Source organism: Parasteatoda tepidariorum, chromosome 10, assembly GCF_982258835.1.
Source record: "Parasteatoda tepidariorum strain Cologne lab strain chromosome 10, Ptep-v5.0, whole genome shotgun sequence".
NCBI lineage: Eukaryota > Metazoa > Arthropoda > Arachnida > Araneae > Theridiidae > Parasteatoda > Parasteatoda tepidariorum.
Genome location: NC_141764.1, coordinates 84,788,817 through 84,803,319, shown reverse-complemented (window position 1 = coordinate 84,803,319; position 14,503 = coordinate 84,788,817). Strand labels below are relative to the sequence as shown.

Here is a 14,503-nt window from a genome sequence, read left to right as displayed (position 1 = left end):
ACTTTAAGTAAAGTTCTCAAAGTAACTTTTTTTAAGTAAAAAAAAGTTGCAGTTATTTATATGCATGCAAGTTAGTGGTTTTTTCAAGTGTTTATAACTTGGACAAATTTCAAATTAAAAACTGTTCGAATTGTTTACTTTATCATGTGTGCATGTTCCACCAAATTTCATTAAAATAGTAGGGGGGTCAGTTCAAAAGTGATTGATCTGTTGTGGAATGACTCATTATGAAATTTTTCCTTTGCTAATATTTCCTTCTACTTATTATATAAATATAATTCAAATTTTAAAGGATTTTTTTGATTGATAGTTTCTAAATCAAAAAATAAAAAATTTTACTCTTATATGCTTCAAATATAGATTTTTATATATTTATTATTTGATTGTTACAAAATTGTTTTTCTAATAAGGCAGTGGTAAGTTTAAAAAAAGCAACATTTTTATACTAGCCATTTGATCTAACTCTTAATACACAGCAGTAAATATGTAATCAATAAAGCCCGGAATTTCAGGCAATAAAAAATGCAAAAATAGGCAGGCAAAAAGGCATTTAAAAAGCTTGAAATAGGCACTTAAAAAAGGCACTTAAAATTGGAGCAAAATGGTAGTTGGTAATGCCTAAAAGCCCATATAGGTATCCAAGGTATAAAAAAAGTTGCTAGAAGTATCCGGTATACCTACATATTCATTTCACTCGACTGTCATAGCAATAGTACAAAAGAAGTGGACATAATTGCACGAAAAAAAACCTCAACTGCGTAAGTGCGAAATAAAAATTGAAAACTCGTACTTACAATAATATTGTATGCAGATTTATTCTGATGATTGGTTGTTGTTGCACATCACAACTAGATGCTTTTTCAAATTTTCGAAAGAGAAATTTTGTCTCCTGTCAGTCAATATAGTTTTAAACAAAGAGAAGGATCTTTCTACTTCGACAGAGGTTATGGGCGCGTACCTTAAACAACTTGCCATGGTAGGAGATATGGTAAGTTCAACTGTAGCATCACCAGAAATTACTTTTGCAATGTCCTTGATGCATTCAAAGTCTGTATTTGCAGAGATGACGTTTTCACATTTCTTCCTTATTCTGTCACCAGCTGGCAAACATTAGTTCTTCAATAGTATCGTAGAAAATCTTTAGTGACTTGGACAAAGACATATTTCTTTTTTCCATGTATTCAATAGCTCCAGGGAGCTTCCCAAAATAAGTTGAAATAAAAGTCAGTTCATTTTTTATTTTAGAACTGCCAAGCAGATTTTTACTTTTTCTTATGGATATTGCCTCTTCATCCGAAAAGCTGGTAAGGACTCGAGTAACTTCCTCAAAATTTGTGCAGTAGTATGAGACTGCTGAAATCCATGTTCCCCATCTCGTAAGGATCGGTTTAGGAGGTAATTGAATGTCTGGTGCAATTTCTTTGAACTCTTGAAGGGGCTTTCACAAATACTTTTTTCACACTAGAAACAAGCAAGTCTACCTCAGGATAAAAACCTCTTACTTCCTCTGCTATCCTGCGCAATGCATGAGCAAGGCACGTTAGATGGATCATATTAGGAAATAAAACTTTTAAGGCATTTCCAGCTTTTTTCATGTAGGAGGCTGCATCTGTAAGAAATAATAGCACTCTTTCATGCTCAGTACAAATTGGCCAAAGTAAAGCCAGTGCATTAGTAAACAACTGTGCAATTGTAGTACTGCTAGTCTTTTGCGACTGTTCAGATGTCAACAAAAAGATTTTATGTTTTTCAAATGGGCCCATAACACCAACAATAACATTCGCAACATATCGTCCAGTTACATCTGTTGTTTCATCTATAGATAGCCATATGTTTTTCGTTCCGATTTCATTTTGAATAGTTTTAAGAACTTCGGTGTAACAGTCATCTAAATAAGTTTTCATTAAAGTTGATTCACAGGGCACACTTTGATTCGTATATTTTTTCAAAAAAGCTCGTATGCTTTTATTTTCAAGTTTCCACAGCGGAATGCCGGCATCTACAAATGATCTGCATAAATCCATTGCAAATTCCGATTTGCGAGAAGATAATTGAAAACAGGTGGGAATCAGAGTCGGTGTTTTCCCATCTTTTTTATCTTTTGCTGTTTTATACTTAGATGTCTCCAAGTGCTGAGATATAAAATACTTCTTCTCAAAATTTACTGACTTCTCGCATGCCTTACAAAACAGAATGCTCCCATCAGTAGAAAACACATCCGACCCAAACTCTTTCACAAAACTGTCCAGTTTTTTGCTTGTACAGGCATTTTTGAAATAACTAGTACTAGAAAACTTTTTTGTGCTCCTGCTACAATGTGCTCAACCTGCTTGGTGAATTCGTTTTGTAGATAAGAGAGCATACGAGTTATTCGATGGTGTATGCTATATGGGGCTATATGGGCCGTAAGTAAGAATAAATTCTATTGACTGTAAGTAAAAATAACTCCTATCTTTTCACTCCCTTTCTCTCTCTCCTTGCAAAGCGCATCGGGCGAAGGTGACGCCACGAAGAGACGGAGAGAAAATATTAATAAGACAAAAGGAATAAAGTCCTATTCTCCATAAATGCATTACAATACGTCGGATGACAGTCAACCATTTCTGTACTTCAAAATTTCTTCATTTTGCGTTTATGCTCGGTCAAAAGCACAAAAAGCTTTGCAGAAAAATTTTAAATTAGACAGAAATAGGCATTTATGAACAAAAGGAAAGAAAAAGGCATTTTCAGAAGAAAACGCTTAAAAAAGGCAGAAAAGGGCATTTATGGCATTTTGCCTGAACTTCCGGGCTCTAGTAATCAAAAATCTAATCTATCATCATAAAAGTAAGTAGTCAACTATTCGAAAATAAATTTCATGTAACATGAATTTTTTTCATTTTTCCAATATTGTTATTTCCACAGAATTTTTATCATTTCAATATTATTGTTTATCATGATGTGCTTAGATTCACAAATATATTATTACTTTTCATTACTTCCAAATAAATATATAATAATTGATAACCACATAAAAATTTTATCGATAATTTTTAACTCTTGCCATAGTTTTATTAACTAGCCATAATTTTATTTTATTAAAACTGCTCGTTACAAATTCATTTATAAACTGTTATAAGTAGAAACACTTTTAATGTCGAATAAACATAATATATAAACACTTAAACATCAATTTGAACTTTACTGCAGAATTATTTTTTATGTTACAATTACAATGCTTAATAATTAAGTACAAATGTTAGGAAATATGCATAGGATGATTAGACATTACATGACATAATTATTCTTTTAATTTAGATCCGAATTTTCTTTTCCTTACAACAGAACGTAAGAAAATTATATAAATATTGCAGCTAAGCTTTTAAAAGAGAATACTTAATTTAAAAGTATTTAAGAGCACCTGTTAACGTACTCTTAATATCAAAATGAGATAATTTTATTTAAAAACAAATAATAAACATAGCAAAGAAAACATTCAATTTTATTGTTACATTTATAAATATCGAAAAATTCGAAAACATTTTCGCCTAATTTCTTTTTTAAGCACAAATCTCCTCTTTTCCAGTGGCCGTTTACGAAATAAATGTAAACACAATCAATCAATGAACCAATTGTTTCATCACACCAAGTACGAGATTACGCGAGAACACAGACAGGCGTGCACAAAATTATTGAAATTTTTATTTTAATTCACAATAAACGCGATAACTTCCCAAATTCTTGCAACCATGAGTGATAGTCAACAGCCAATCACAGTGTGAAAAGCCCATTGATCCGACGTTATCATCTCCTTGTTGCCATTCTGTAGTAGAAACTATGGTTCAAAATTAGTTACCAATTCCTTAAAAGATAGAGACCCATTTTATAAGCACAACACTACTCATATTTTTTTAGGCGCAGAAATAGGCAGTTGATGATGACAACTTAGTATTGACCGCGAATTCACGATTTGAAATATTAAAATTGTCTTGGCCACCAGAATATTCTTGTATGACAAGGTCTATATATTTTTACAAGGTCTATATATTATTTTACTATGAGTAATCCATTGAATGTTCTTCGGGAGTACAATTTTTTTAAAAAGCCAATTATTGAACGAAATAATCAAGTTATTTTTGGAGCGAATTCATGGCCCAAAACAACACAGACCAATTATCTTGTATGTGGGTAAGTTTTCTTCAAAAATTAATTATATATGTTTTAGTTTTGATAATAAAATCGTCATCTTGAGGTATCTCGGAACATGACTTCAGTGTTAATATTCGTTTTCTTTACAATGTGTACAACAATTTCAGCACCTCAATTACAAAAATATATCCCCTACAATTTAAGTGTATATTAATTTTCTTGAATAAGTAATATCTTTACCTCTTATTGGAAGCAATTAAGTTAAATTGTATAAAACTGATTTAAACCTAGTTCTAATTACATGTTAGTTTTTTTCTCTGCTTATTATTTTGACAATTATAATATAATTTCTTAACCTAAGCCATTAGGTGTTTAAAGCTTCTCACAAATATATTTCATTAAGCGTGAGGATACAGTTGAAGGTAATTTAAGGTGTCAATTTATTGCTCTGTTAAAAGTGATGTATATTTATCCTAAGAATTATGACAAAATATAGCAAATTAGAATCTTTATAAAATGTTTGTTTGCAATAAAAATTAAAAGTTTTTGTAGTAATTTTAAGTAAAAGTGTAGCACAATGTTTACTTTTTAATAAATTAAATTTAAGTTTACTGTAATTTTTTTTAGAAGGATAGCTACTATTTAAAATTTATCTTTTCACTATTAAATTTTTTTACATTTCAGCAGTTTTTTCAAAAATGCAAAAAAAATTAAAAAGACACAAAGCGTGAGTTTTGTATGTATTCTTCATCTCCAAAAAATATTTATAAAAAAAATAGCTAAATTGTCACTTGGTTATTGGAGGTGGCAAAATTAAACCAAACCTCAATAAGTTTTTTCCTCTGTTTTTATAATGAAGAAAGAGAATAATAATTCTAAGTATTGAAATAACATTGCAATTTTTCATTGATGCAAGTCATATATTAATTTTTCTTGAACTGTATCTTTGATATTTAAGATTTGTATTATTTTAAATAGGGACCTCCGTTTTAAATGCAAAAGGACCAGACAATTTGAATCCTGGGTTCTAGGGACCCATAGTTTAAACGTGTAGTGAATCACTATTTTTTTTCTTAGGAATTCCTTGAATGTAGTTTCTTTCATAAAATATTTTGATTCAAAGTTTCTCTAGTTCTTCAGTATTTTAAATAGGCAATTCCATAATTCCTAAGTGGTAATTTAATCTTATATTTTTAGTGTTTTCTCAGAATTTATTGATTTAATTTTCTTTCTTAAATTATGTAGTTTTCAGATTAATGGTCATTTACAGATCATTCTGGGGCTGCTTTATCATCAGGTTTTACTTCTTTTTGAACAGCTTTGTTCTATTATATCTATTTATACTAAAACATCTTTATTGTAACATAATATATAAAACCAGATTTACAGATTTTTTGATAAATGAATTTAGAACTGTGATTTTTATTATGTGATTGAAGAATGGGACAACAATCTTTTCTTTATATACAGTGTTGTATATTATGAAAGATAAATGTTTGTATATTGGACTTCAAATATCAGCAATGTGTTTAAATACATGATTACGTTTTACATATTGATGCTTATTTTTCTGTTGTATCAATTATAATAGATAATGCATATTTTTAGTTCTGGGAAAGATGGAACTCAAAAGAAATATTATACACTAGAGTGCCTGCTTTATTTTATAAAAAATGCATCTTTGTCTCATCCAAAATATGTCGAACAAGCTGCTGTAAGTATATAATTGAGTATATTTAAAGATTAATTGAGAATTTTGTTTTTAAATTTTTCTAATAAGACATTATTATTATCATGCATTATCATTACAATTTAGGCTGAAAACATTCCTGCGGTCCGTCGTCCAGATCGTAAAGTAAGTTTTAAATTATTTTACTAATTCTGTTTACATATGTTGTTTAATTGTATACATTCAGGGTTCCCACGGGACAGGAAAAACCTGGAATTGACAGAGAATTTAAAATAAGCAAAATAAATCGTGGAAAATCGCTAATTTTTGCTTTAACCTGGGAAAATCCTACGGCAAACCTAGAAAATTATTGATTGCAATCTGATAGGCTGATTTTTGTACATGCTGAAGTGCATCACCTAAAGTTTCGTCACACTTTACGTATGACATCTTTTATGAATGGGTATAGTGCATTTTCTCCTTTCCATTCTTCTTTGTCTCCCCTTCTCACGTTATTAAAATGACATGTGTGATCGAAAGTAGACATGGTACAACATAATATTTTGTTTGTTTTTCTGTTACTGGATTTTTATGTTACTTTTTTTTCCAATTACAGTAGAGAACCAATTATCCGGGATGCTCGGGACCATCGCTATCCCGGATGTCTGAATTTCCCGGTTTTCTGGATCAACCAAAAAGTGTCGTTAATCGATGTTTTATCGAACCCAAATTACAAGGAAAAAGTATAATGCATAAAGTAAGAGAAAAAAGAAAGGTACTCCTAACTTTAAAAAAAAAAAAAGATAGAAAAATAACATTTAAAAGAATTAAAAAAAATTCAAGTTTAGACAAGAAAAACAAGATTAAAAAATGCAAAATTCTCGTATTTTTTTTAAAAAAATAATTACAATTCCTAAATGAACTAATATAAACAAAACAAATGGTTAAATAACGCAATATATTTCATACCTAATTATATGGGGGAAACGATAAAATGAAAGGAAAACTTATTAATTTAAATAAAAACACTTGAAAACTATCGAACCGAAACGATAGTTAAAAAGGGCACTAGCATAAATATTGAAACCCGGAACAAGGCAAAATTAACGGAATTTAAAAAAAAAACCTAATGATAAAATTTATGAATAAAAAGAATTAATTTATTGAGTGCGAAATTTATCGTGAAAAGAAAAAAAATCAAACGCAGTGGAATCAGAAAAACAAAACTGCTATCTGCTTCATAAAATAATCCTATGTTTAAATTAATAAACTATTCTCCTTTTATTTTTTTATTTTTTTTTTGTTGATAAAAACACGGTATTTAATTACAGCAGATGTGATTCCACATCAATAAAAAAAACTTGCAATTGATACCGCACTTGAATTTATTCGTAAGAAAAAGATTTTATTTTTATTAATCAATGTCAAATTGATAAATATATTTTTCTCTTTCATCTTCTGTTCACTGATATGCATGCAATGCATTTTCCCCACCCCCCTTGTAAATTAAACAGAAAACGAAATCAGCATGCTACACCCTTCAGCTTCATTGGCGGCCTAAGGGAGAAAATAAAACATTCCTCCCTTCCCTGCTTTCAAGGTCACGGAGGAAATGAGGTTTCTCTGGGTAAACGGGGGAAAAAATTCTCCCTTCCTTACATTTTCCTCTAATCAACTTCAAGGATGAGTTCATTTCCGCTTTTTTTTCATAATCGTTCTAGTTTAAAATGGCGGGAAAACCAATCGAAATTTTTCCCGGTTATCTGGATACCAGATAAATGGTTCTTTACTGTATTACTTATATGTTATTTGAAAAAGTGTGCAAGAAAACTGTGTTTAATTCTGAATGGACGGATGATCGTTTAAATCCTGAATGGTCAAACTGGATTGAAGCGGTTCGCAATGATCCATTTAAAGCACATTGTCGTTTCTGCAACAAAACTTTCAATTTGAGTAATACGGGAAGACTGGCTATTACTAGTCACGGAAAAAGTGATAAGCATTAAAAGGCAGTGGACAGTTCAAAATTATCCTCTGTTGTGGACATATATGCTAATATAGCACTTGATAAAGAAAGAAAGTCTAGTGCTGCTGCAAGTGATAATGCAGAAAAAGAGCTGCCAACTACATCAAAAATAATGGAATTCATTACAAGGGAAGAATCTTTAACTTCCGAAATTTTATGGATTTTTAAAGTTGTAATGACGTATTCGTCATACAATGCTTTTACAGATGCTGGACCATCATTTCAAGCTATGTTCCCCGATAGTGCTATAGCTAAAAGCATTAGCTTTGGAAGTAAGAAAATGGCGTACATTGTTTCACTTGGCTTAGCACCCTAATTGGACCTTCGCCTTTTGTTTTGTGCTTTGATGAAGCGGTTAACAGTGCTGCGCAAAGAGGCCAAATGGATATTATTATCCGCTATTGGCCTGAAAGTTCTAACTAGGTAAAAGTGAGGTATTTACAGGATATGCGCACACCTGGAAAGTCATGAAAAATCATGGATTTTGGTCATTATTTTTTAAAATGGAATCCCCCCCCAATTTCATGGTGTTCTGAATATCTGAATTTGTAACAAAAACTCCACTCACAGTTAATTTTATTAAAATATAAAATTTTTTTATGGTGTTCTTTCAAAAAATGAAAGAAAGAACATCAATTTTAAAGCGAATTATCTTTTAAACTCTTGTGATTGCAAATTTTTTTTATTTATTTATTTTATCAATTTAAAATTCTAGCTGAAGCAAACCAGTCATTAGCAATATTTTTTATTGCAAATTGAGGACAGAAAAATCACTAGTATTTCTTTTCTTTGGGGTGAACGAAATCTTTATGATGAACGAAGTATCTTTAGAATATAATTCTGCTGAAAAAAAAATTGCTTTTGCATTTTCGCCCCAGTTATTTTGCATCTTGCTTTACTCTATTTTTTAAATTTGAAATCTATAAATATGAAGATGCAGAGTATAAAAGTTTTGGTTATACCTATCATTTAAATTAACGTTATTATAATGCTTTTTTAAATTTATCGTTGAGTTATTATCAAAGAAAATAGTAACTTTGTTAAGTCATGAAAAGTTCTTGGAATTATTCATGGAAAGTCATGCATTTCGAAATCTGAAATGTACCAGATACCCTGTATTTAACTCCTGCCTTTTTAGGCCATTATACTGCTGAAGATTTATAAAAAGCATTTCCTGACAGTACAGCCGTATTAAATTTCCAAAACTTGTTGCAAACTCCGATAAATAGACCCAATGTAAATATAAAGTTTTGGAGACATCTTTTTGATTAGTTAAAAGAGGAAAAATGATTTTCTTTATTTAATCTAGCGACTTGCAGCTTGCATATAATTCATGGTGCATTTCAGAGAGGCAAAAAATTTTCTAACTGGAAATTGAATATTTTATTTCAATCTGTACAAATTGTTTTAAGACAGTCCAGCTAGATATGCAGACTTCATAACTTTGACAAATTCAAATGTTTTTCCATTAATATTTTGTCAAATAAGATGGATTGAAAATGTTTCTGTGACAGAAAGAGCATTAGAAGTTTTTCCATATGTTTTGAAACATTTTGAAAAATGCAGAAAAAATGTGCCCAAAACTGTAACTGTTGCAAATATTGAAGATGCTATCAGATGCTCATTTTAGCTAAGATAGCATTTTTCATTTCAGTCGCTGCTATCTTTTTTTAAGGTCATTCCAAAGACCTGTGCCAATGGTACCATTTTTATTTGGTGCTTTCTCAGATATATTTAGACAGTTAATGTCTAGATTTATTAAACAAGAAGTGTTATGAAGAGCCGAAACACCTCTTCTACTTCTAGAGTTAGAAGCGGATAATGTTACTACACACAAAAGAGGCAGTGAGCTAGATCTTGATATTGCTACGAGGAACTTTCTAGTTAAAAGTGGGGTGTCTGAAGCAGAAAAAATAAATTTCTTTAAATAATGCAAAAAAAATTTGTGAACTTCTTGTGTTAACTTCTAAAATTATTGAAAAGTCACCTGTATATTTTGCTATAGTTAAAGCTGTGTCTTGCTTAGATCCTCTTTTGTTATATTCAGAAGCAACTTTTACATCAAAGTAATATTTTACCTGTACTGGCTGCTGATCGTACAAAGAAGCAATTTTTTTGTTACAAATGAGTGGAAAACTACTTTTGTTTCATACTCTTAACAAAGATGCACCTTTGGATGTTGTTTTTTTCCAGTTACCTAGATAAAAAAGGCAACTTTAAAGATTTGTTCCAAGTAATAAAAATTGTGATGACTCTTTCACTTGGAAATGCTTCGTCTGAGTCCGGATTCTCAATCAGCAAAGATATGTTGATTGAGAATTTGCGTGAAAAATCTCAATCAATTCGCGTTTTGCTTCGTTCAACATATGATGCCATAAAATCTTCTGGGGACCAGTATCAGTCAATATAACACCAGATATGCTTCAGCATGTGAAAATTTCTCGAACACGATAGGTACCACATGGCACTTGACGAGATAAAGAAAGCAAGAAGAAAAGGGTAAAAGAGCTGAATACCATAAAAACTATTATCTAAATGTGCAAATTCATTATATTTTCAAACTTTGTTGTGTGTTACTTTGTTTTCAGTTTTCATTTCATATTTAAAAAGTTATTTATGTGTGTATAAAGCTGAGAAATTTGAAATTGGTAAGTAAAAACTTTAAATAATATTTTGCTTGTATTTGTAACAGACAAGACTGTTTCTTCAATGAAACACTAAATTTTCGAGTTTGTCTTTTCAAATTATTCTTTATTTTGACTTGATGCCCTTTCTGCTGTATGTTGTTCAGTTAACAATTGTAAAAACTAAAGAAAATTCTCTTTATTAGTTATGTATCCGATAGCATTAAGAAATATTTTACTCAACTCTTATATTATTAGTCACTTGAAGACTCGTTATTTTTCATATATATATATTCGGATAATTAAAAGTTGTTTATTTTTATTATAGTTGCCATATGTAATTAAAATGTGATCTGGAATTTTATTGAAATGTTTCTGGAAAAGTCAGGGAAATTTCATTTCTGGAATTGAGTGGGAACCCTGACATTGTATATTTTATTCCTTTACCATTTTTTTTTATATATATATGTGTTAAAAATAATGAGGCAAAAAGAATCTGCTTATGAGACATTTTTTTCTAGAAATTATTGGCATATCTAAAGGGAGATTCTAGTACCATGTCCAGTAGCATTGATAAAAATGGGCCCATTAAAGACATTACTATAGGTAAAGTAGTAGCAAAACATTTTTCTGAAATATCGAGCATTTCTTTGTTTGTATATTTTACTTACCAAAAATTATTATAATTTATAAAATGTATGTTTGCTTCCGTTTCTATATTTCATATCTTTATCTTTGAAAACTTATTATTTTCTTTTTGGTACTTTTGTGTTAGCTGGAAATTCAATATATGTTATGTACATATATATTTTTAATTCTAGAACACTTTAATTCCAATTTTCATTAGAAGCTAAATTTTAATTTTTTAATAAATAAAAAAGAAAACTAATTAGTAAGGGAATTTATTTCAATTCAGATTTCAATATATAATGGCATTTAGAAATAATTAACAAGAGAAAATTATTATTTTCACTCAAAATGGCTATTATTCAGGACTATAACTTTATAAAGAACTTTTTTTAATAAATGTTTTATTAATATTTTATTTATATATATTTCAATTTTTATTATAGTTTAATTTGTAATTTTGAAAACCTATTGAGTAATTTTGAGTTTCAATTATTATTTATTTCTAATCTATGTCTAAGAAATTTTAAAGCCTGAAAAATATCATCTAAACCTTAAAATTTTGATTCTATTTTTATATTTTGCAGAAAAGCTTATTAAATTTAAATTATTTAATCAAGATGGAAAAAAAATACAAAATAACATTTTGTTAGGATTTTCTCTAGATTTTTAAACTATATGTATCTTATTAATTTCAAAGTGTTTTTCCTTAACATTGTTTTTTGTTTCATCATGTTTTTTGACATCAGTCGTAAATTTTTCAAGAAATTATTTTTTTATTTTTTTTTATTTGAAATTTTTAAATAATTAACCTTGAGTACAATATTATATCATATTTTTAATTTTTTATTACAGTTTATGATAAAGAAGCTGAAATTGAAACAAAGTGAGTATTTCATATTTGGATATAATTTCATTATATTTTGAACAATTTATAGCAGAAGCTTTAATTATATTCATCTAAAATATAAAGGACTGGGATGATAAAAAGAAATAAAAATTCATCTTTTAAATTTTACATCAAAATGCACCTTATATTGATTTTATTATTTTTCTATAAGAAAATGTCTTTAAAAAAAACATAAACAATTTATAATTATATTATAAAATATAATTGTTAAAAAAAACAATTATATTTTGAACAATTTATAGCAGAAGCTTTAATTATATTCATCTAAAATATAAAGGACTGGCATGATAAAAAGAAATAAAAATTCATCTTTTAAATTTTACATCAAAATGCACCTTATATTGATTTTATTATTTTTCTATAAGAAAATGTCTTTAAAAAAAACGTGTGCATAGAGTTTTCTTCCGCTCACAAACATAACAAAAACATATTCTGTTTTGTATTCCAAGAATTTTATAATGCCTAAATTTTGCAATAAAATAATCATTTTTTAATACAGATATTTTTTCTTTTAATTGAAAAAATTAATCATAAAATTATTATTCATTGCATTTTACAATAATGTACTCTTACTAACATTTTATTTTGTGTTTTTCAGTGAACTCAGAGCTAAATTAGGCCTTATTAAATCTGAAGAAACTAATAATTCTTCTAGTAAGTTTTATGAATTTTTGGAAACATTTTTTCAATCTTTACTATGCCTTTTCGATAGAAAATTTAAAAAAATAATAATTTAAAGATAAAAAAAAAAATTTTTAGTTTTTTCTGCCTGCAAATAATTTAATATTTATATTTTTAGCACCTGTGGATTTTGATGTCATTAAAGCTAAATATGTTGTCTATTTGTTTTTTAATTTTGCATTAACGTGTACGTCATTGATATTCTGATCTGATTTTTAACTTTTTTTTTTACAGTCAACTAAAAGCTGAATCAGACCTAAAACCTTTAAATACTGCCGATGATATTCCAGCTAAGATTTGTTTAACTGTTCCTTTTTATTTCATCCATAAAATTGAAATTTTATTTTCGGCACTGTAGTAAATTTAGGAGAATGTTTGTCGTTATTGATTATTTTTTTATTTAATAACATGGAAGTGACTAATATCTGATTAAAATCTTCATTCGCTTTAAAAATACATAAAAAGCGAAGAAAAACAGTACAAATTTCAAGCTCTTCAAAAGTTTTTAAAATGTCCAAAGAAAAGATATGTTATCGATAGGTTTATCTGAATAGACTGAATACTGATTTTCAAGAGTTACTTTATGTTATCACCTCATTTAATTCCAATATTCAATCTACTTTAGACATGGAAATTAATTTAATTTACCTTTTTTAGATGCTCTTGTATCTGAATATTTTGATCCTTTTTTCACCTTTGTTTTTATATATATATTTTTTCTTAAGGGTTTTATTTTTTTATATGTGTGTTAAAAATAATGAGGTAACAAGCAATGTGCTTATGAGACATTTCTTTTTTTCTAGAAATTATTGACATATCCAAAGGGAGATTCTAGTGCAGTGGCCAGTGGCATTGATAAAAATGGGTCCTTTGAAGGCAAAGGCATTATAATGATATGGAAGTTGATTATTTGTGTTTAAAGAACGTTAACGCATGTACACCAGATGGTTTAAATCCTGCAATCTTGATATATATGGTTCATAATACACAATTAAATTTTATCTAGAAATTCAAAAATGTTGGAATAAACTTTAAATTAGTGTGTGTTCACAGAATGATGGAATGAACACTTGCAGTTTATCCAACTTCAATCATTTGTATGGGTAGCATATTACCCAAAATGTTTTAGCATCATCTGTCACATTATGATAAGGATTATTAAAAATCCTTAATATTGTTTTTTTTATACTGAGGATGGTTTTGCTCCAGAAAAAATCCAGACTTTTCCATAACCTTGATCCAGAAATCTAAGGTCTAGAAGTTACAAGAAACCATTGATCACGTTTATGTACAAATAATTCTTCTATATTTTATTTAAAAATATTACAACTAGACTTTGTACTTGGCATCTCTTTCATTTGTAAATATTTTTTGTTAGAATAATAAATGTGATAAAAGATAAAAGTAAACTTATAAATAATTATTCATTTAAATTATGCTGTATATAATTTATTTAGAATTTCATTTTATGAATATATCAATGATTTAAATTTATAAAGACATTAATTTTTTGAAATGCGTCACTAATGATTTTATGTAAGAAAATTTCAAGATTTTGGAATTTTCAGGATCTCACAATTACTCCTGTTTATACTGAATTCTTATTATTAGAATTAGACGTAATATATTGCTATTATTTTAAATATTTGTCAATAAAAATTCAATATTTTTAAATGTTAATCAAAAAATTTAATATTTTAGATATTTGCTTTTAGTTAAAAAATATAATATATCAAATATTTGTCATTAAAAAAATTAATATTTTAGTTTTTTTTTTTTTAAATATTTGTTTAAAACAAAAATTACAGCAAATAGCTTATAACGTTATTTTATTAATA

At 28.2% G+C, this 14,503-nt stretch overlaps 1 protein-coding gene across 5 annotated transcripts; it reads left to right on the top strand.

Annotated features, from left to right (window-relative positions):
• The first annotated feature begins 3,892 nt into the window (after positions 1 to 3,892).
• On the top strand, positions 3,893 to 14,074 carry LOC107456253 (parafibromin). 5 transcript variants are annotated; one of them, XM_087153249.1, is made up of 7 exons: positions 3,893 to 4,159; positions 5,737 to 5,842; positions 5,945 to 5,983; positions 10,969 to 11,053; positions 11,930 to 11,960; positions 12,583 to 12,638; positions 12,784 to 12,881. In XM_087153249.1, exons 1-7 carry the CDS (start codon positions 4,053 to 4,055, stop codon positions 12,870 to 12,872), a joined length of 513 nt encoding a protein of 170 aa, XP_087009375.1. In that variant the 5' UTR covers positions 3,893 to 4,052; the 3' UTR covers positions 12,873 to 12,881. The 5 variants fall into 5 exon arrangements, with proteins under 5 accessions (XP_087009375.1, XP_087009374.1, XP_042898250.2 ...); XM_087153248.1 differs by having other exon boundaries at positions 3,898 to 4,167; XM_043042316.3 differs by lacking the exon at positions 12,784 to 12,881 and adding an exon at positions 13,469 to 14,074 and having other exon boundaries at positions 3,899 to 4,159.
• Positions 14,075 to 14,503: the final 429 nt, after the last annotated feature.